General features: G+C 48.3%; 1 protein-coding gene across 1 annotated transcript in view; it reads right to left on the bottom strand.

Moving 5' to 3' along the window:
• The window catches only part of Afap1l2 (actin filament associated protein 1 like 2), a 103,603-nt gene extending 96,960 nt beyond the window's left edge, over window positions 1-6,643 (bottom strand). The window contains exon 1 of the mRNA XM_059256132.1: window positions 6,561-6,643. Coding sequence (XP_059112115.1) covers window positions 6,561-6,576 — 16 coding nt within the window. The 5' untranslated portion in view covers window positions 6,577-6,643. The remainder of the gene's footprint in view (window positions 1-6,560) is intronic.
• Window positions 6,644-22,836: the final 16,193 nt, after the last annotated feature.

Below are 22,836 nucleotides of genomic sequence, written 5' to 3'. Positions count from 1 at the left end.
CTGAGTAATCAGAGAAAACCAGGCAGGACCAGGATACAAGGCTCAGGAGACAGCAAGTCCTGTCTGTCTTTCCAGCTGGCCTACATAGAAGGGATGCAGACGGTGCCTTTGGAGAGCAAGGATGCTTTGCCTGATACTCCTAACTCTAAGCTCCACCGAACTTTACTAAGGATACACACAGCTGGAGTCTAAATTTACTGAGGATCCACACACACCTCAAGGGCAGAACCACATCACAGCAGTTCCCACAGACACCACTATCTGTTCTCCTGACTGAACACAACATCATCCTCAGCAAAGTATTTACTAGTGGTTCTTGGGTTATTCCTCCAGGCTGTCTGGGAGTGAGTTAGGGATCAGTAGCTTACCCATACAGAAACAAGGCCCAGAAAGATTAATTGACTTGCCCAAGGTCACACAGTATGTTAGTGGCAGAAGGCAGATTAGAAGCTCCAGCCCCTGTGTCCCCAGACCAGAGCCTGGTGGCTCCGTGGGGTCCCCCAGCCCTCCATCCACAGCATGGGCAGAGCCAGGTCCACACCCACAGGAGCCTGGAGGCCAGCTGAGCGGCTGCAGAGGGCACAGACAGGCTCATACTCACAGGCAGAGACCTGCAGGATCCTTCTCTGTACCATCAGGCAGCAACAGCCCTGTGCTGAAACAGAGAGAGAGGACTCAAGTTGCTGAGGCTGAGGGCGGCCCGGGCACTTCCTTCCCCGCTTCCAGAATTTGGCTCAAAGATTGTGCTTCATTTCTTTTTCTGAACCAGGTCTGCTCTTGAGAAGCAAGACACTAGACAGTATGTGCTCTGTACATGACACTCATGTATCCACCCGTTCATCCTTATTATGTGCCTCGTGAGGGGCCGAGGGCTGGGCGTGGTCTCTTGGAAGGCAGAGACAAAGTCCCTATCTTGACAGAGTTTAGCTTAGCAGGGAAAATAGATCTGTATATAATTATAAGACCAAGTAACATCAGTTCAGGACATTTGTTGCATGTCTACCACATGTCACGTATTACTGAGGCCCTACCTAAAGTGGCAAGGAGTCCTGGGAAGCCATGATGGCTTTGTGGAAGACAGACATGGGGCTGGGACCTAAAGATGGAGGGGAGTTTAACTCAGCAGCTAACCCCTTCCTGGCATGAAGACACTGACAAGATTATGACCTTGCTTCCAGAACTTTTTTGTAGATAAATTCTTCAGCAGGAATTCTCCTTTTACAAACCCAACTGTCCGTAGCCTGTCACTGACCCTATGAACTGTTGCTTACCCTCTGTGGACTCGGTAGCCCTGCCTCTCAAATGGGACTGACTCATCTCCTATTTCAAACCTTAGCACTGGCCTTAACTATCTTTGGAGACACAGTGACATACAAGTCCTTCAAAAATGAATTCCTTCCATACTTGACAGCATTCTCCTTCCCACTAAGTCTGCGACTCCCCGTCTCTCAACAGGAAATCAGTTTTATTTATAAGAAGCACAGTCCTAAACTGGCCTTTGCTGGCAGCCCCATCCATCCCCTTCCTCCCTCCCTCACTGTCCTCTCAAACACATTCTCCCTTATAGTCCTCAGTGGCCACAAAGCAGTGAGCCTGGACCAGTGCTTGAAAAACAACGAAAGGGGATGGGGCTGCCAGCATGACACATTCTGCTTTCCAGATGGGGAAACTGAGGCCTGGAAAGATCAGTGCCTGGTCCAAGGAAGCATACAGCATGTGGGTCACTGGTTCTCTGGGCTGCTATGTTCTTCACTCTGTCACCATGCCGTCCCCTCTGGTGGCAGCCACAGTGCCCTTCTCCCTAGCTTGGGAAGAGTCTCCCTCCCCCGAAGGACGGATGCCTTCAGAGGAGCATTTCCTGTCATTAAAGGGGTTTGGAGGAAAACCGCTTTCTCAGCTTTGAAGCTCCCTGGCCCGTCCTGGCCCATCCTGGCCCTTTAACTGTGCTGGAAGCAGCCCAGTTCCCAGGGCTCCTACCCCATCAGGAGAGGGGAAGGGCCCAAAGCTGAATTCCTGGCTCCTGGCGCCTCAGCACCAACATGACCTCTCCCACTTTCTGTTTTAGACTATTTCGCTACCAGGCTCCCACACACACAAAGAACTTCAAAGTCAGGAGTGCCCAGGGTCAAGTACAACGAGCAGGCTCGGAGCTGAGGCCCGCAAAACATGAAGACTTGGACATTGTTTTTAAACAGTGATCACATACCTCTGTTCAAAGCCGACACTGACTGAAGGTGAATCACATCACATTTCTGCAGGCATCAGAAGACACACCAGGGCGCATCTACACTATACGCTCCACGCTTGCTCTCATTTTTCAGGGGGAGGATGTGTACTGAATTCTAGTGGGCCCTCCACAGCTATAGGTTCTGTGGCCTTAGAGTCAGCCAACCCAAGATCCACCACACTGGGGTGGGGTAGGGAAATACTATGTTGTTGATGATGTATACTGTGTATTTCAGCCTACAACAGTTGCATCTATATTAAATGTGTACTGATTTCCTTGTCATCGTTTCCTAAATGCTACAATATAGCAACTACATACATTGTAACCTAGAGATGAAGTAAAGCAGTTGAGAGGGTACAGTGCCTCATGTGCAAGTCCTATACCACTATAAGGACTTGAGCATCATCAGATCTGGGTACCCCTAAAAGCAGTTCTGAGGAGCAAACGGTCTCGTGTGTGTGTGTGTGTGTGTGTGTGTGTGTGTGTGTGTGTGTGTGTGTGCTGTCAGGTTATCTTCCTCAATTGCTCTCCACCTTGTTTTTTTGGAAATTAGAAATTAGTCTCACGGGGACTTTGAGCTTGCCGATTCAGCTACCCTGGCTTGCCAGCACACACCACCATATCTGGCTTCTTACATGGGTGCTAGGGTTATGAACACAGGTCCTCATGCTTCCATGGCAACCATCTCCCCAACCTACTCCTCTATTTTCCTATTTGAGGTTTCTGTCTTTCTTTTAGGTAACTATGATTCTCAACTTTGGGTCACATTAGAATCACCTGAAGACCTTTGAAAACTGCAGTGCCTAAACCACACTCTAGACATTGAAATCCGACTGCCAGCTGCCCTACCTTCCCATGCCCTACAGATACATGGTTCCACATACAGCTGAGGCTAAGAACCTGCATCTAGGTCAGACATCAACAAGGAAGAAGCAGAGCTCTTAGGCACAGAGGAAAGATAACTCCTGAAGGGGAACTATAAATTATCAGTCTGCTTTCTTTCCCTTAATTATTTTTTTTTTCTTTTCAGACCTTCCCTGACCACAGCTCTCAAGATTTCCCAGCAAGCTCTAAACATGTTGTTTTCTGGACAATAGTTCACAGCACCCTCCTAACTCCTGTGCCATAAAGTCACCTAAGGAAGCCGTAATCAGACTGAAAAACCAAAGGCAGGAAGATTCATCGCCACAACCATTCATGTCTGTACATCTCAGCCAGGCCAGTTAGGATCCAAGAGTGATGCAACTTCAGGAAGCTTCTGCACGATGTTCCAAGTGTAATCCACAGATAGTAGGTCAGTCACATTTGGCCTTGAATCCACTCACCAGCTGGGAGAGCAATAGGAACCAGGATCCTTGACTGCATGGGGTGAGGTCAGCCAATGGGCTCACGCACAGTGATACAGGATGCTCTTAGGAGAGTCATAAATATATAAACACTCAAGGATGGGAGCCTTTTCAAGGCACCCTGTCGGACTTGGCCTTGAATCTTGGACACTTGTAGGGGTCTTACTGCTTATACAATGCCAAAGAGATTCCCATGCAAGGCACAGCAACTTTACCAACACTTCATAGCAATTTTCAGAAAAGCTTTATTCCTCTGGGAGGGGACCCTCACTCACTCCCACACCCCTTCGTTTTTGCTTGGGAAAGCCATGGCGATCTAGTAGAAGGGGTTGGAAAGAACTGGGAGAAAGGTCTGGAAGTTTTTATAGTATTAAATACTGGGAGATATTTCAGCCATCCTTAAGCTCCCTCAAGACAATTGAAAGTTAGCCTAGAGCCTAAAAATACAAGCTACTTTGGGGAGGAGGTGCAATGGATAACAGTGAGGCTGTGGACATGGAAAACGTATTTCTCCTACCACGACAGCTTTCTAAGCCTTTCAAATTAGAGACAACACTTTTGGATTCTAAAGACAATAATGAGCAATTCTACCTATGTGGGAAAGAGGGCTCAAAATTGGAAATTTTGAAATATGAAAGCATTTAAATTTAAAAAAAAAAGTCAGATACCATCCGAATTTTTTGACCAATTTTACAAAAGTTCCAAGAGCCCAGATAAATCTTGTTTTCCCTATTTAATTTTACCATTTAAACCATTATACCTATTTATTCTGTGACTATTCAGTCTTACCTTAAAAATATGGTGTGTGTGTGTGTGTGTGTGTGTGTGTGTGTGTGTGTGTGTGCTGGAACTCAAACCCAGGGTTTTATACATGCCAGGCAAGGGTTTTAACACTGCTACACCCTAAAACCTTACCAAAAAATGTAAAGGCCCCAGTGTCTGACAAGCAAGAGTAACCTTGTTCTAGCTAGGTTCCTGGTTTACCAGCCGTGGCACTTAGCAAAAATTCTGCAGACAAGAATTTGCATTCATTGAGTTCCCAGAGCAGGACTCATCTGCCTCTTCTGAGAACAGAGAATGTAACATGCCTGGGGTTAGAAGATCCCACATTCTTCCCAGAAAAATTAGCAGATATTAGCAGCATGACCTCAGTGAGATCTGAAGTCATTTCTCCTGAGAGTCAACCGAAGCTGGGTGGTTGGATTCTCCTTTGCAACCCAGGTAATCCTCAACTTATTGATCTCTAGTGCATACATCTGTTTCCAAAACATAAACACTGACCTGAAACCAAGTTCTCTTCAGTTAGCAGGAAGGCCCTAACTGAGCCTGGTGGAGGATAAGATTTTTCAGCCCCCAGGAGAGAAAGATAAACTAAGCAGATTTTATCCTGCCATGGGCCAATTCAGAAACTATTTACACAAAAACCTGCAGATGAACCCTAGGCCAACAGACGCCCACCTGTTGCCTGTTAACTAGCTTGAACCAGTTTGATGCTTGGGCAAAGTAGCTTGCAACCTGGATCCTCCATTTGGGGCCAACATCTGCTTCAACTTCACAATCCCCCGGGGAGCTGAAGGAAGACACCCAAAGCCTCAATTTCCCCGCAGAGGTTCCCTCCTTAAGGGCGGAGGCCCAGGGTGGAGGCAGGAACAGCACTTTTACCAGGAGAGGGCTGTGGCTGCCGGTGTTTGAGACCGCATGAGGGCAATCTCAACCCTTCCTGAACAAAACTGACTAGATTCCACCAGAACTTAGATAAGACCACCAGGTTAGACTTGGGAGAGAGGCTCCAGTGAGAGGTCACGGAAAGAAACCGAAGTTTACTAAGTTATTTCCTCTGGCGCCCCGCCCCCGCCCCACTGATCTTAGTGCCTAGACCCATTTACAGGTGAGTCTGGCGGATACCTCGCTCGTCACTAATGATTCTGATGAGAAAACGCAAAAGGAAAGTCAAAAGACGTTACTTGTTTAGGAAAACGTCCTGTCCGCACAGGTGCCCTAATGTAATTTCCATAAATAAACGATAAAGGGCGAGATTCCTTGGAAATCTGAGCGTTCGCCTTATTACCCTCCCAGGGGAAAACAAATATAGAAGCCGAATTTCCTTTCGCAGGTTTAGCCTCAACACTCCCCCCCTCCCCCCGGGGGGTGGGGATCAGTGCAAGAGGCTTTTCCCGGAGGAAGGCATGTGGGGGCGCACCGAAATATCCGCTTCAGGGACAGCACCTTGAACCCCCTTTCAAAGGATCTACTATCCAAGGCTTCTGGACTCCAGCCCCGGGGCTCCAAAACCCTTCGGGCATATCCGGGCCGGCCCGCCCACCAGGGTTTGGCCAAGATCCCTGGCCAGAGCCAAATTCAAGCTCGCTCAGCTGCCAGGACGCCTACAGGCGCTCCACCTGCTGGGCAGCCCCCTGGGCTCCTAACCCACACCTCACGCAGCTTGGGGGTGAAAGGTCCGCAAGGGGCTCAGAGAGGCACGGTTACCAAAGTGGTGGAGAGTCGGACCTAGCCAAGAACAGAACAGCAGGCCACCCCACCACATCAGGAGCTTTCCTTACCACCCGACAAAGCTTATCCAGGAATCTGCAAGAAGGCCCCTCAGCAAGGACCCCACAACTCGCCCTTCTGCCCCCAGCAGCCCCTCATTGTTTAGACCTTATTTGGGCCCCCTCGACTGTAGACATCTTTTCCTCGAGGCAAACTAGGGGGATGACGGGATGACTCCGGACACATCCTCGATTCTCCAACAGGTGAGAAGCCTCACCTTGACCTCCAGGTAGAGACCCCAGGCGCCCAGGAAGATCAAAGGGCGCGCGGACCGTGTTCTAAGCCTAGGAGCCCACCGCCCGGCCCGCGGAGCCTCGGTCACCCCCTCTTGGGCTGCGGTCCTTTCAGCGTAGACAGCCCATTCTGGTCACCTGAGTCCAGGCGACAAGCCCCCGCCCTCTTTCCCCGGAACAAGGAGGTGCGCCCGGCGCCCTCACCTTTGTAGCGCTCCATCCCGGCCGCGGCGTGCGCTCTCGGTGCTGCGATCGGCTCCGCGCGGCGCTCTCGGCGCTGGGTTCCGAGCCCCGGCTGCGCGCTGGCCCCTCCCAGTGAGGTCACGCTCGCCGCCCGACCTCCTGGAGTGGCCGCTGCGCCTCCAGCCCTCCGATCCGGTCTCCACCCGGGCGAGTCCCCTTCGACAGCGCCAGGGATCTCCGCGCCGGTCCGGACAGTTGGCGCTCGCGTCCTCGCGCACCCCGCACTGGGCTCCCCGCCCCGGCCGTAGATCACTTCCTCCAAGTTGGCCTGAGGGCGGTGGCGCGACAGAGAGAGACTAGGACGTCCACAAAGCTTGGAGGAGGCTCCGGGAGCAGAGAGCTCCCGTAGGTCTCCACCGAGATCTGTTTTCTCAAGTGCGGGGACTGCGAACCCAATGCCGGGAGGAGGAGACTGAGGGCCAGCGAGGAGGTGGAGACGGACGTAGAGCGCCTCCTGCTTGACCCCTCGAGCCAGTGCGCTCATGTCCAGCTCCCTCCAGGATGCGCCACTTGAGCACAGAAGCGGAGCCCTCACCGGTGCCCGATCTCGGTACTCCTGGCCTGGCACCTGTGGACCGTGCATACCTTGGGGCACAGGAAAACGTCTACCTGCAGCCCGCTCCCTGCTCCCAGGTTTTGGGGGCTTCTGTAGCCGAGGCTTTCCTGGGGAGGACAAGAGTGTTTGGAGCCTCCTCAACAAGCTTGGACTTCCTGAAAAGATGGCACCTGTCCTGAGGCACATGAGTCTGATTCTCGACTCTGCATCGCCTCCACCGAGGGGCCATTTCCATCCAGTCCTTCCACACTCCTAAATCCTCCCAAAAGATGCACGCTTTCCTTTAAACATTTGGGTTTTCACTTTTTAAAATGTGCTATGTGCCGGATGCTTGGTTTTTTGACAAATTTCCCAACTTCCTGGAAGAAACACTTGGAGGAAGGTTTGTTGTTTTCTGAGCAACTTCTTCATGCTTCCTTGGAGCGGCAAACCTCTTGTCCCAGCCATCTGCACAAATAATTTTTCCTAGTTAAAGCAGCGGCTCACATGGGCAGAGCCCACCTCGCCAGCCTGGAGCCTTTGCTCAGGGCTGCAAAGCCTCAGCCTTTCAGTTTGCCCACTCACCCTGTGATAACAAGTCACTGTCTCCCTCCTGGAGGAGAAGAAACAAGTTTTAAGGAGGTGGGGGAACTAGCCCGAAGTCACATGGCTTGCAAAGCACTACAAAGGGAGGAACACCACGGCTGCCTACTTCCAAGTTTTATGTGTGTAGGTCCAAGACCTCCACATGCCACATGCACATGAACACACACACACACACACACACAGAGTTGGTGGTAAGAATGGTGTCCCAGGGAATCTGGGCAGGAAATGGTGTTCAGCTGGCCTGCACAGTGGGCCTTGAACAGGGTCAATCGGAGGGTGTCCCGGGGCCCTTGGTACTCTCTTCCTTCCCTTTCTCACACTTGCAAATGGCCCAGCATGGCACACACACTCTATTCTATGGTGGCTGGAGACCATTCTCAGGGGAGCCCTGGGTTTTCTTTGAAGCCTCAAGTCTGTGGTCACTGGTCACTTTTGGCCAGACCTCTGCCCTGCCTGCTGAAATCAGGTGAGCAGGTCCAGACTCAAATCAGCGGGGCCTATTTAGCTAACCTCCTCACAGGAGGATGAAGACCTGGTGTGGGCTGATATCCCTAGGGTTAAAGGGTCTCCTCTCTACAAATGAGAGCAGGAAGAAGTGAGAAGACTTGCCCAGAGTCTTTCAGACCTAGGACACAAACCAAGCAAAACCCGGGTTTCCTGATTCCAAATCCTGTTCCCCTCATTCTCTTTAGTTCAGGCTTTCCTGTGACATTAACTGGACAGTGTTGTCCCCAGTAAATCCTGATACTGTCTCTTTCTGCCTTTCAAGAAAGCATGTTTCTGCTTCCAGGAAAGCAAAGCTCCATCATCCTTAACTCCGGCTCATCTCTAAACTGGTTACCTCTTCCCCAAATCCTCTACACACACACACACACACACACACACACACACACACACACACACACAGAGAGAGAGAGAGAGAGAGAGAGAGAGAGAGAGAGTTGGAAATGTAGTTCAAGTCAATCTAAGACTGTAATTCACAACCGTGTTCCAGAACAAAACTGAAATGGCAGGAATCCTCAGCAGGAATTTCAGGCAGCCCCTCCTTGTGCTCGCCTGGGCACAGTTTAATCTCCACCCTTGGCACTTCCACAAAGAGAAAGTCGCTGAGTTTCTGTCAGACATCTGAAACCAAGAACAGCCTGAATCCCATATCAAGCACCACTGGCATTCGGTGTGCTAACCAAGCCAGCTGTGGAGGGTAGCATATTCTCCATGGACACACCAGAAAAGAAAAAAAACAAAAACAAAACCAATACAGGTGCTGAGTGGGACAGAGTCTCACCACAAGAATTCATCATACTACTCAGAATGGCCTGATGTTTCAAAACTATGAATTATATATTTCTAGAATTATTCATGTAATATTTTTAGATCCCAATGGACCAGAGGAAAAATAAAACTGTTAAAAATGAAACCACAAGTGAAGGAATACTGTGGTAAGTCCTAAGCCATATTAGCAGCAGAGACGTGTTGTTGTCTTGTGTTTGAGACCGAGTCTCAAGGAACCAGGCTGGTCTTGTACTTATCATGTAGCCAAGGATGGCCTTAACTCCTGATTCTCTTGCCTCTGCCTCCCAAGTGCTATACCACCATACACAGCCAGGAATATTTTTTTCAAACCACAGAGGGGCTTCTCCAGCTGAGGGACCCAAGAGGATGTGTCCAGTGGAAGGTATTGCTTTACAAACCTTATCCTCGGTATGTGCACAAAAACCCCCAGAGGCACACATTACTTTCTCTCTATTTTCAATGTAGACGTTAGTAATTTGTCATGGTCAGAGGCTGCGTCATAGCCATGACTTGTCACTGTCCTTGTTCTTAACTTCATCTCTACTCATCCTCTCACAGCAGCTCAGAAAGCCACCCCTCTTGGGGCTGGAGAGATGGCTCAGCAATTAAGAGCACTGACCGCCCCTTCAGAGTGCCAGGTTCAATTCCCAGCACCCACATGGCAGCTTGCAACCATCTGTAACTCCAACTCTAGGGGATCTGACGCCCTCTTCTGGCTTCTGCAGGCACTGCATGCACATGGTGCGCAGATAGATATACATGTAGGCAAAGCAACCGTACACATAACAAACTTAAAAGGGTTAAAATGAAAAAATTAAAATCCCCCCCTTTCTGAGGAGTCCCTGCTTCTCTGTGCTCACCCTCTGCTCAGCCCAGTCCTCCTGTATGGTCCTTTCAAGAAGGCTGACCCCGCTCACTGTACACCCTCCCACATTTTAAAAAGCTATTTTACCCTTTTATTTCTGTGTATGTGTGTGTTCATGTCCACTGGAGGCCAGAGGAAGGGTTCAGATCCCCTGAAGCTGGAGTTACAGGCTGTTGTGAGCCCCTGGCACAGTGCTGGGGGTCTGCAGGAGCAGCAGGCACTTTTAAGCACTGAGCCATCTCTCCGGGCCATTCCCCCCACCCCCCACCGCACCGACCCCCGGCCGCTGTGTTCAACATGGCTCCCAGCACGTACTCCAGTCACACTATTGGATGAAAAGGCTAGTTTGATGAACACCCACGGAAACGATTAAAAGGAGGAAAGACTTCTTTGGTGGTTTGGGGATGACAGTCCATGTGACTGGCTCCACTGTGTCAGTGAAGCATCAGAGCTGGAGGGTGCCAGCTGGAGGGTGCGCTGGGGTAGAGACACTGGCCTTGTTGCACCTGGGAAGCAGAGAGAGACAAGGAAGGGGACCAGGACAAGGTGTATATATCAGTGCCCTTGGACCCATTTCCTCCAAGGAGGCCCCTCCTCTTCCTTTCCACCACCTCCCAGGAACACCATCGTGTTATGACCAGGAAAGAGGGTGCTAATCCACTGATTAAGTCAGAGCCTTCATGATCCAGTCACTTGTCAGACTGGCTGCACCAGCGGGGACCAGGCCCTCAGCACACGAGTGCTGGATGTGGGGTGGCAGTTCATATACAAACAGGAACAATGAATTAATAAATGGTTATTTAGGGTTTTTTTTTCCCTATGAAAGAAAAAAATGAAACCCACAGAATGTCTTTGCTGGTTCAATTGAGTGAGACAGGAAGGTACGAGGTCTGGTGGGACCCTGGGCGGGATGGGTAGAGGCTTCTTGGAGGATGTGGCCTTTGAACCAAGACTTAGAAGAACAAATGGATTTTTTAATTGTTTTCACTAGACTTGGGAGACGGATCAGTGACTGAGACAGTTACTGCTCAAGCGTGAGGGCATGAGCTCAGATCCTCAGAACCCGTGTAAGTGAGGCACAGGGGCACACATCTGAAATCACCATGCTTCTACCACCAGAGGGACGATGTGAGAGTCCCCAGAAGCTGGAGGGCCAGACGCTGTGATACAAGAAGAGGGAAGCAACAGAGACCCTGTCTCCAGCAAGGTGGCAGGCTGGACTGACAGGCGAGGCTATCCTCTTGCTCCACGCACACTGACCCACAACTCACACGTGCCATCCCTTCTTCAAGACTGTGCCGTTAATAAGACATAACATGAACGTCTCTTGAATCTGGCTGGTTGGTATGGCAGCACTCTTTATGCTCCACTGTGAGGAACACTGGCTGGGGTCCACATCTTACAACGTTACATTTTAAGAAACCGAGGCCTGGGTTGTAGGTTAGGAGTGTGCAACAGACACATAGCAGATGAAGCCTCTGAGCCAGGATGTCTAAAGCACTCTAAGATAAACAAATAAATATTTGATTCACAGAAAACTAGCAAAGCCTGAGAGGAAGAAAGAGGGAAGGGGGAGGAGCTGGAGGAAGGACTCCCAGCATCCTGTGAGTCTGGGGACTTCGTGAGAAAAGAAAGATCAATTCAGGGCCAGCCTGTTGGCCTCCTGGTGATGCCGCCTCCACCTTTCCTTGACTGACAGAGCTGAGGATCGCAGACCAAGGAACTTGGGTGAGTGTGGGGGCTTCCAGTTCTACCTCTAAAAACCTTCAGTTCAGAAAACGACATCTGCTCTATGACGACTTCATTTCTGTAAATGTAGCATTTGGTGTTTACTAATTCCCTTATGATAGCTGCATGAAGCAAACAAAACCACAGACCTAGGCTGTGCAGGATCCAAGAGCTACCCATGTCGGTTTGGGGAGCAGTGGTTGGAGGGCACCTCTATTCCCACCTCACACCAAGAATGAGTGGATTTGCTCCGGTTACAGTGTGGGTCCAGGGCTCACAGCCCAGAGCTGAGTGCCTTGCCTCACCATCACTCTCAAGCTGGAGCCATGCAGAATGGCAGGGTTTCCTGTAGTGGGTAGCTGTTCTGTCTGTGACCTTGAAGCACTGCCCCTAGAGATGCAGCTGGTAACTGCTCTACCTGCCTATGATTTTGGAGTACATGCCCCTGGGGTGTGGCCTTGCAGTGACCCTTAAGACCTGAAATGCATGTTGGCACTCTCTCTTCACTCCCTCGTGAGACTTGGATGCTGGGACAGTCTCAGGTGCAGAAGAACAGCGTGGGACCTTCCTCACATTTTCCAGGACTCTGCGACAATTCCTCTGTTCTGTCTTGTGAGTTTTCCTTTCTTAATAAATCCCTTTGTCCTTTAAGCAGACTCCATGGATTTCTCGTTATAGTTTCCTATCCTGACTCCATGCACACAGCTGCATCCTCCTCTAGCAACTCTCTGGGTACCAGGTGGGCCTCACCCATCTGTTCATACTCTGCTAAGAATGCTTTTGTGAATTATTCTAAACTTTGGATTCTGGGATGCCACCTGCATGTCCCAAAAGAGATCAAAACTGACCACCGTCCAGCACACAGCTACTCCACTTAGTCAACAGGAGTCTCTGTTGGGCCTTCTCTCCAGCACCTTGGGCTGAGGAGTGGGGAGGACAAATTCTTCAGGACTCAGCCACCCAAAACAGAAGTTCTCCAACTCCACGGACAGGGTCTTTCTGTGTGCCCGTTTTTTTGTTGCCCAGCACTTGCCCCACCCACCTTAGGCTCCTGATTCCCCATTCCCTGCTGTGATTTCCACACTGGGAGAAGTTTCAGAGCTGTTTGGAAACTTGAGACCAATGACAGATCCAACCATGAAACACGACTTTAAGGGTGTAAGAGCCCAGAAACTATGTTCTGCCTGTTCAAGGATTCCGCACGGATTTACTTCTTCTATATGGCTGCCACTGTGGCTACTCTCCTGTTTCTGCTCCTTCTGCTCCTCCTCCTGCTCCTTCTCCTCCTGCTCCTCTTGTTCCTCCTGCTCCTCCTGCTCCTCCTCCTGCTGCTCCTGCTGCTCCTCCTCCTGCTCCTCCTGCTCCTCCCTGTGGTTCCTAAGACTCTCTTTTCCCATACAAATCTCTGGCAGAAAAGCAGGCAGATCATTCCCCGAAGCCACAGGTTACTAGGACTCTCCAGACGACCAGAGAAAAGTTTTTCCTTCATGTCAGGAAGCTTCCGTATTGGCTGAGCACTGCCTTCCCGAGCTGGCGGAGCCCCAGAGCTCTGACCCTTCCAGACTCTGCCCACAGCCTTTTCTTTCCCTCAAAGCTTCCCAGCACTTCTGAAGAGATTGAAGATGGAGAGGCCTTGGTCCTCTGACAGGCTCAGTCAAGATTCATTTCTCATTTAATGGCAGAAAGTAAGGCCGTCATTTTAGGTCTGCTCCTCCAAGCAGGCCGTGGGGCCATGGGAACAGAAACTCATAGAGGCTCTGGCAGTCGATTTACAGGTCTGTTGTTGGCTCACAGTTTTGCCACAAGCCTGCAGCCCTCACACTGACTCATCCACTTCTCCACAGCAGGGGCTTCCCTCAGTGTCTGCTGCCAGCCCAGTGTGGCACACCCAGGCCTCTTGGGGATGCCTGCATGCCAAGCCAGGCCAGTACAGCTCAGTTCCTTTAGCATGGTGAAGCTTCCAAGTATCTCACTGTGGGATTTCAGAACACCACTCTCCTAGTACACAGGCCTGGACCTGGCTCCTGCTTCTCCCAGCTCCTGGGTAAACTCTTTTTAGACCCCCATTTCCCATGCGTAGATTCATGAACGAGGTGGAATTTCAAGTCAACTGTCCCCTAAAGTCATTGATGGGCTGAGAAATGGAATTTGGGAAGACTTTACTTTACCAACTGGCCCAAATCTTTATATATATATATATATTATTAGAATAAAAAAAGTGATGGGCCAGTATGAAACCTTCTTGCCATGGAGCCCACTTGGTTGGAGCAGAGAGGAGTTGGGTGGAGGGGACTGGGGGTGCAGGGTAAGCGTCCTTGCAGTCCTGCACTAAGACGATTCTCTCGAAGGCCTATGTACTGCTCACTGCTCACCACTGCCTGCCCTTACACTCTCAGTATGTGTCCTTTGCAAAAGTGCAAGTTAGCTCACACCCTCATGTCCAAGGTGGGAAAGAAAGCTTCCAGAGGCACATGAACAGCAACGGCTGAACCAAGGCTGGGTTCTGCACCAATGATTACCAGGGTCCTAACTCTCCCCTTCAAGACTGGGAAAGATGCCATATCTGGCCAAGTCCATGACTCCTGTTCTGCTTAGAGGCAGCCATTCTAGAGTCCCCAATACCAGGCTCTACACTGTGACCACAGCCCACCTCATAGCAAGCACACACAGGTCATTTGTAGAGTAAGAGAATAAGCAGGTGAGCTTCTTCACAAAGCAATTGTGTCTCCAAGAGAACAGAAACTGACTCTTGTGCTGGGCATGGTGGTGCATGCTGGTAATCCCAGCACTCGGGAGGCTGAGGCAGGAGGATCTTGATTTCAAGGCCAGCTTGGGCTACAGAGTGACATCCTGTCTTTAAATATAATGGATCATGAGGAAAGGTAATAAAGTATTACAGTATATGGATACATGCATATTTATCTAACTAGAGTATCTTTAAGTTATTTACAACGTATATATGGCATTAAAATTTCATGGAGGCATAATTAGCATCAAATATGTAAAGTGACTCCTGAGAGGAAACAGTGATAGACAAAACCCTGAGAAACATTGGAACACAGACTCGGAGTTTAGTTTAAACTCTTCCTTCTGTCTCTCTAGCTGGGCGACCTTGAGTGACCCAGCTCCTGGTTCTTTGTAGTAACTACATGGTGAATCCATGGAAAGTCTTGGCACCCCAGTTCACCCCAGTTCACCGAAGATGTTAGAGGCCTTAATTCTGAGATTGCTCAAAGGAAGTAAGTGTCCCACCTATGTGAGGACACACTGAGAACTAACAGCTCTGAGGTGGTTGGAATAGGAACAGCCCCCAGAGGCTCGATTGGTCAATAAATAAATCACTGATTGACCAGTGGCCAGGCAGGAAGTATAGGCGGGACAAGGAGGAGAATAAAGCTGGGAAGTGGAAGGCTGAGTCAGATAGACACTGCCAGCTGCCGCCATGATGAGAAACAGCATGTGAAGATGCCGGTAAGCCACGAGCCATGTGGCAAGGTATAGATTAATGGAAATGGATTAATTTAAGCTGTAAGAACAGTTAGCAAGAAGCTTGCCATGGCCATACAGTTTGTAAGCAATATAAGTCTCTGTGTTTACTTGGTCTGGTCTGACAGCTGTGGGACTGGCAGGTGAGAGAGATTTGTCCTGACTGTGGGCCAGGCAGGAAAACTCTAGCTACGCGCTTGCTCATCAGGGAGTGCATGGGATTAGGGACAGGGATTAGGAGGTGTGGCCTTGTTGGAGTAGGTGTGACTTTGTTGGAGGAAGTGTGTCACTGGGGTGGGTTTTGAGGTTTCAAAAGCTCAAGCCAGGCCCAGTGTCTCTCTCTTCCTGCTGCCTGCTGATCTGGATGCTGATCTGGATGTAGAACTCACAGCTCCTTCTCCAGTACTGTGTCTGTCTCTGTACCACCATGCTCCCTGTCTTGACAATTATGAAACAAGCCCCAGTTAAATGTTTTCCTTTGTAAGAGTTGTTGTGGTCCTGGTGGCTCTTCACAGCAATAGGACACAGACTAAGACTAAGACAACTTCTTAGGTGGGTGAAACCCAGGCTCCTGGTTCTCTCACCTACAAGCATCTTGCTAGGAAGGACCCTGGTGAATACAGTGTATTGGATTCATCAGTCCCTTATTTGGTCACTGAGCTGCTACTGAACCACCTCTCGGCTGTCACCCTCTGCCCCCAGCTAAGTGTAGTGCCAGGAACTTTGTTGGATAATAAGTTGCCTGGAGCCCTCCAAGGAATTTGCAGCCTATGGGGGTTGGAGGGAGGGGCCTAGGAAACAGTGACCTACCAAGCCAGAACTTCTCAACCTTAGCACACACACGCACACTCTGGGGATCATCTGGGAACCACGCTGGAGTGCAGACCCTAATTCAGCAAGTCTGGGATTGGACAGAGATTTTGCATTTTTGACAAGCTCCCAAGGGTGTGAGCCAGTGTGACTGATCTGCTGTTTCGGGAGCCAAGTTATGTATAAACTGCCCTTTTCCCTAGTTAGCCAAAGAGGAAATGCTCCACTCTCCCCCTGCTGATGGCTGCACATTGCTCTGTCATCTTACAGGGCCCACGCTAGAATGTGTATAAGTTTCATGCTAGAAAATTCTAGAACAAAGTCTTTAAGGATTGTAACCTGGAGTTACACCAATCTGTGAGTTTCTGTGACACTGCATTACCAAGACCTTATTCAGGTGTGTTTGTTTTTCTTCCATGAGCAGGGAGGGGGGAGTAGAGAGAGGAATCGAAGAGCAGCTTCCTAACTCCTGTTGGACACAGCCTCAGGCAGCCACACTTGTTTCTGGCAGAGACAACCAGGAGAATATAAATGGGATCTTCCACAGAGGAGCCCCTGGCAGCGAGGGATATTTGACACCAGACGCTACAACCAGGCAGTGTGGGGTCCCGTTCCGTCACTCAAATCGAGCCTTCTGTGTAACTCAAGTAATGTTTGTGGATGATCCAGAAGGGTTCTGGGTGTGGGTTCAAAGCCAAGAAGCAGGTCTCAAATAGTAAGAAATGGCAACTTTCCCCACTACTGCATTTGCGTGAGCAAAGAAACAACAAAGAGCCAGCCATTCAGACAGTTCAGGGAATGCAGCCACAGGCACACTCAACGTGTGCAGTTGTTCTCTGAGTGGCCCCATGGAATCCAGGCCAGTCTCACTCAACTGCCATTGCCTCATTCAAACAGCCAGGGACACTAACGTGGTGGGCACGTTAGAATCTGTGGTCTAGGGTGCTCTCGAAACAGCTCAGTTGGTAAAGTCCTCATCGGCCAAGCACACCGGCCCGAGTTTGGAGCTCCAGAATACGTGAGAAAGTCGAGGATAGCAGCACACACCCGGAATCCCAACACTGCGAAGGCAGGGACTTCCTTTCTTCTGGCTGGCCAGTCTAGCCAAATTGGGAACTTCAGGTTCAGTGGGAGACCCTCTCTCAAAAGGCAAGATGGAGAGACAAGGACTAGTGGCATGGCTCAGTGGTTAGAAGCACCTACTGCACTTGCAGAGGACCAAGGTTTGGTTCCCAGCTCCCACCTGATGGCTCACAACCATCTTTAACTCCAGTTTCAGAGGATCCAGCCCCCTCTGCAGGCACCAAGCATGTGCTTGGTGCCCTTACATACATGCAAGCAAAACACTCATACACACAAAATAAAAGTAAATAAATCTGTAAAAGTAAATAATAAAATAACACGGAGAGCAATTGGGAAAAACACTTTGGCCTCTCCTCCCACTCATGCTTACACTTATGTGTGCACACCACTCCAACAGGGGGAATCTGAGGTTTAGCGGACAGGTGGGACTCCTCCCAGGTGTGATGTAAAGGTGAGATAATCCAGGGAAGCCAGAAGAAAGGTTTTCCCAAGCAGAGTTCAGGTCTGGATTCAGGTAAGGCCTCAGATAGTAAAGACAAAACATCTGGGTTAGAAATCACAGGCCCATCATTCATGATGCATGTAACACAGGGCACACGTCCTCCTTAATGAAACAATCAAAATGTGACAAGTTGCAGTACCGATCTCCTTGACATGTTATAAGGATCCCACAGGTTTTGGCATAGCATGGCAAATTGGCACGCGCTGTTGGAACTCATTCAGAGCAAACTCTGAGAACAAGAGGCGGCCCTCTGATCTCAGGCCTGACCATGTTGATCACAAGTGTCCTCCCATGTCCTGGGTCAGGCTGCCCCCTGACACTGTGACAAGGAGAAAGGAGAACATCAAACCCTTGAGAAGCCCAGAAGGTAAACCATTCCCATCTGAAGTTACTGTGGTTTATGCCACAGTATAAAAATGCCTCACATAGTTCATTCCCCATACAGAACACTCTTAAATAGCAATGGGCATTTAGTAGGGCTCAGTCATGGACAGGGTGGACTGAGCAAGCACAAGAGAAGAGCTAAGAGCTTAGAGAGAGTTGTTTGTGCTCACAGAGCTGAACTTGATACTCTTAGCCTTGGCCATGAATGTACACCCCACTTATTCAGTCTTCCTGGCCACTCCCCACCCGGAAAGAAGCAAGCACAGACACCCGAGCCTCTTCTACTAGAGTCCTGGAAGCTGAAGGCCGTGGTTCTCAGATGCCCCCTCTGCCAGCTGCCTGGGACTTGACTTTTCTCCAGCACCATTACATCTTCCCTGCCACAGAAACTGTTCCCATTGCAACAAAAACAAGAGTTTATGTATTTCAAATTGTCATTGTCACCAGATCAATGTTTCACTGTGACAGATGCCATCTTTTTGATAGGCTAGACTTGGTATAACCACTCCCCTACCAAGGGGTGTTTGGGCAATGTCTAGTTTTCAGCAATGTACATAGAACAACCAAGAATACCATTGTATGGATGACTTTTCTTCTTTATCATCAAAGCAACTTTATTGAGACTGATAGAATAATTTATCCACTAAGAATGTGTAATCCGACAACAGTTTCATAGCTATCATGTCACTAAATAAGAAGTATTATACATATCAGTAGTCATGTTCCTGCCACCAGGCCTTAACCAACCTCTACCTCATCTTCTGACTGTAGATTTCCCTACCTTTGAGATGTCCTATAAGTGGAATCACACAATATTTCAGAAGATCACTCCATTCCATCATCTTTCATGACTGGCTTCTTTCACTCAGCACAATGTTTTCAAGGTTCATCCATACTGTAGCACACTTCAGCACTTCACATTTTTATAATGCTAAATATGATTCTGTTGCATGGATATTCCCCCATTTCATTTTCATGTTGGGGGTATTTCCATGTTGAAGTAATGAATACTATGACTGGGAGCATTCATGCACACATTGAGTGTAAATACATTTCTGTTTCTAATGGGTCCTCTGTGTAGTTTTGTCCTCAATCCACACTGCTTCCTATGGTCTAACTCTTATTCATATTATATTGAATTCATGATCTCACCGCCCCAAATCTGTCCCTTCTCTAGTGCACACCAAAGGTCTCCTCACCTTCCCTGTTTCAGAAACACACGAGTATCCATTCTGCTTTGCTGTGTGCTGTAGCCAGATGCAGTCCGGTTACCACTTAAACAGAAACATTTCTCAGAGAAGGCATTGATGATGGTCAAGAACAAATCCTTACACAACTACACCCCTGTTTGTACTTAGGAGATTACGTGTTCACCGTCTGTTCGTTCACTATTTTATATCAAGTGCTGAGCACAGCGCCTAGTTTATAGCAAGGCGTGTAAGCCTCTTAAGACTAGATAATTGGCTACATATAAGGATTCCATTATAATGTCTCCCGGCTTCAAGTTCAGTAGGCTTGGTGGTATAAGCTTTTTTATTTAAGCTGCTTTTCTTTTTTACTTCTTCTTTTTTTTTTTTTTAATTTAGGCATCATTTACACACAGCCCAATTCATCCTTTGTGGTCCACAGTGCTGTGAGTTTGGGAATATGTATATATTCATGTGATCACCACTATAATTAAGATACAGAATAGCTCATCACCCCTGACACTTCCTTGTTCCTCTTTATAGTCAACCTCACCCTTTAACTCTAGCCCTCAACTAGGACAAGGGGTCTTCTGACTCTCTAGCTTTCCTTTTCCGTCATCAGTAAGATCATGCAGTTGTAGCCTTTCTGATTTAGCCTTTTCTCCTTGGAGAGAATGCATTGGAGATACATGCATGATACTGCAATAGTTCATTCCTTCTTACTGCTGGGTTATATCTCATTTTACCAGCACAGAGAGTGAGAGGCTTAGGAGCACTCAGTCCCAAACGAGATGTCTTCATCAAACCTACCCTTCCTCTCAAGGGTTGGGAAATCTATACTTAAGAGAAGTTTTAAAAACCATAAGATCCAGACAGGATGGAGGATATCAAGGAAATAGCATCTTCCAGACAAACAGAACTGGTGTACGTATGAACCCATAGAGACTACAGCAGCACTCACAAGACCTGCACAGGCTCAAGCCGGATGGGGTCGGAGCCCTGAGAAGGGGAAGTGGACTTGGGATCCCCCTCTAACCAAAAGCTACTTGCAATTAATACCCACAGCAAAGGAATAATCTGTTTTCTCCAATGGAGTGTCACTGGGTATATCAACCATACTCCTGAGCAGGCTCCACACCCAGGAATAGCTGGCCAACACAAAATGAACTCCATGTACTTTTTGTGGACTTTTTGTTTTATTTTGTTTGGCATATTTTGTCTAATTGTTTTTTTTTTGGGTTTTTTTTTTTTGATTCTTGTTTTTGTGGTGTTTTGTTTTTTGAGAAAGATACCATAATGTTGAGGAAGATAGGGAGGATCTGAGATGAGTTTAGGGAGGGGAAAACATGATCAAAACAAATTGTATAATTTTTTTTTTTAAATAAAAAAAGAAAGAAAATCCTATTGTATGGCTGAACCATAGTTACTTCCCAGTTGAAGAACATTTGGGATATTTCTGGTTCTTGTGATTATAGAATTAATGTAAATGTACATGTACAAGTTTTGTGTGAACTAAGGTCTTAATTTTATTTGGACAGATATCTAGGTGTGGCATTATTGAGTCATGTGATAAGTGATGCTTAACTTCATAAGGAACAAAGATTCTTCCAAAGTGGCAGCATCATTTAATTCTTGCCAATGAGGCCATGTTCCAGTAGCTCTGGACTTGTTTATTGAGGATTTCTATTTTCCGAATACCGAGTGTCCTACCTTAGATACCAAGCGGGGAAAAAGCATTTCTAGTTATTAAAAAAAAAAATCATTAAATGTGCAAGGTGACTCATCTCATTTCCTAGACCTTTGACCTCCTCCCACTGGCCCAGCCCCCAGAAAGCTATTCTACTGTGTAGTCTTCCACAGCAGTGTCTCTTTCTTATACTCCAGAAACTTCGGATGCAGAGGTGTATGGTTAACTGAAGTGCTTTCAAGATATACTTTTAAAACCTTGGAACGGCGGACAGAAAGAAGCAACAGACAGAGAAATAATCTGTGAGTCCTGAGACTGGAAAGACAATCTACACAGAACCAGAGTGCTGCTCACTATTGGCAGGACTGATTTCCCTCGAGTTTACTTTGCTTCCCTGTTGCAGGATATTCCTTTGTACTGACACTCCGAGACTGCCAATAAAGTTTAACCTTGAATCAGGGGGCTGAGTTAGTGACTAGCTGACCAGGATTAGCCATAGAGGTTTTGGAGGACCTAGGATACATATAGATAGACACAGGAAGTAGTAGGGAGGGGCTTGGAAAGATTTGTGCACCTTTTTGGGTGAGGGAAAGAGAGAGAGAGGAGGTCACTGGCTGTTTCTCCACCGCTTGTGTGATCAAATTTGACTCCACAGTTTTATTAATAATAAAAAAAAGTAGATAAACTCTCCACTTCCCAACATGAGTTTTATGCCCTGCCCACAGACTTGCCATCTGGAGAAAAGGGAAGGAGGCTGTGGGCTATAATGCCCTATCTACCACCCAGCCTGGCAGCACAATCAGAACTCCAGAACTACCTGCAAAACCAGAGAGCCCTCTGCTATGGATATCGCGCTATATAAATAAAACGCTGATTGGCCAGTAGCCAAGCAGGAAGTATAGGCAGGACAAGCAGAGAAGAGAATTCTGGGGACAGGAAGGCTGAGTCAGGAGACACTGCCAGCCGACGCCATGAGTACCAACATGTAAGATACTGGTAAGCCACAAGCCATGTGGCAGGGTATAGATTTATAGAAATGGGTTAATTTAAGATAGAAAAACTAGATAACAAGAAGCCTGTCACGGCCATACAGTTTGTAAGCAATATAAGTCTCTCAGTGTTTACTCAGTTGTGTCGGAGTGGCTGCAGGACTGGTGGGTGGGAAAGATTTGTTCTGACCGTGGGCCAGGTAGGACTGGAGAAAACTCCAGCTACAGCCCTCCACAAACTCCAGAGGGTCAGCAGAGAGAATTTTCTAAGCCTGTAGATTTACTCTTCAGGCTCAGAAAGTGCACCTATCCCTAGCCAAGATGAGACTATTCCTGACACAGAGTGGCCCCAGTACTGGATCCCGAGCACCATTCAGCTGACCCACAACCTGACAAGTTGGGGTAACAGCAAAACAAGGACCCAAACAATTGCTCGTGAAGGAAACACCAGGTAGATATCCACGTCAAAGTCACAGACAGAAAGAATTCAGAAGAAACACATTCCTGAATTACTTTTAGAAATTGTGTGGGAAGGATTCCAGTGTCAGCAGAAAGAGTGGGGCCATGGAGAACAAGCTGCAGATCTAGGATTCTGGGAACACTCGGAGAAGGATGCCACAGGGTTGCCGGTGACTTAGGTGCTGCCTTGAGGTCCTGCTGATGTTACTGAGCAAACAGGGAGCCATGTCTAAAGGACAAAGTCACCTCATAACTTTTATCAAGATCTCAAAGAACTCCAAAGTTCTGACAGAACATGTCGTCTGAACTGGAAAGAATCTGGTGTGTTTCCTTTTTGTGTTTAGATTAGAAAGATCGGGAAATGGACAGTATGCAGGTTTGAACTTAGATACTTTCTGGGACCAGAAAGTCTCAGAATAAACGCCATGACCTTGGCACTTTGTATAACTTAAAAGTAACTAATTATAGAAAAGGGGGAAAGGTGGGATTTCCACTTTAAGTCTCAAACAAACATAGTCCCATTCTAGTGATGAAAATTGAAATAAATTTCATACTGAAAGGTCTCAGAATGGGGGTCCAAGAGGGACACTGGAGAGGATTGTTGGGGACATAGAGTTCATTAA

This window comes from Peromyscus eremicus, chromosome 1, assembly GCF_949786415.1.
Source record: "Peromyscus eremicus chromosome 1, PerEre_H2_v1, whole genome shotgun sequence".
Lineage (NCBI taxonomy): Eukaryota > Metazoa > Chordata > Mammalia > Rodentia > Cricetidae > Peromyscus > Peromyscus eremicus.
This window is presented reverse-complemented; position numbering and strand designations above follow the sequence as displayed.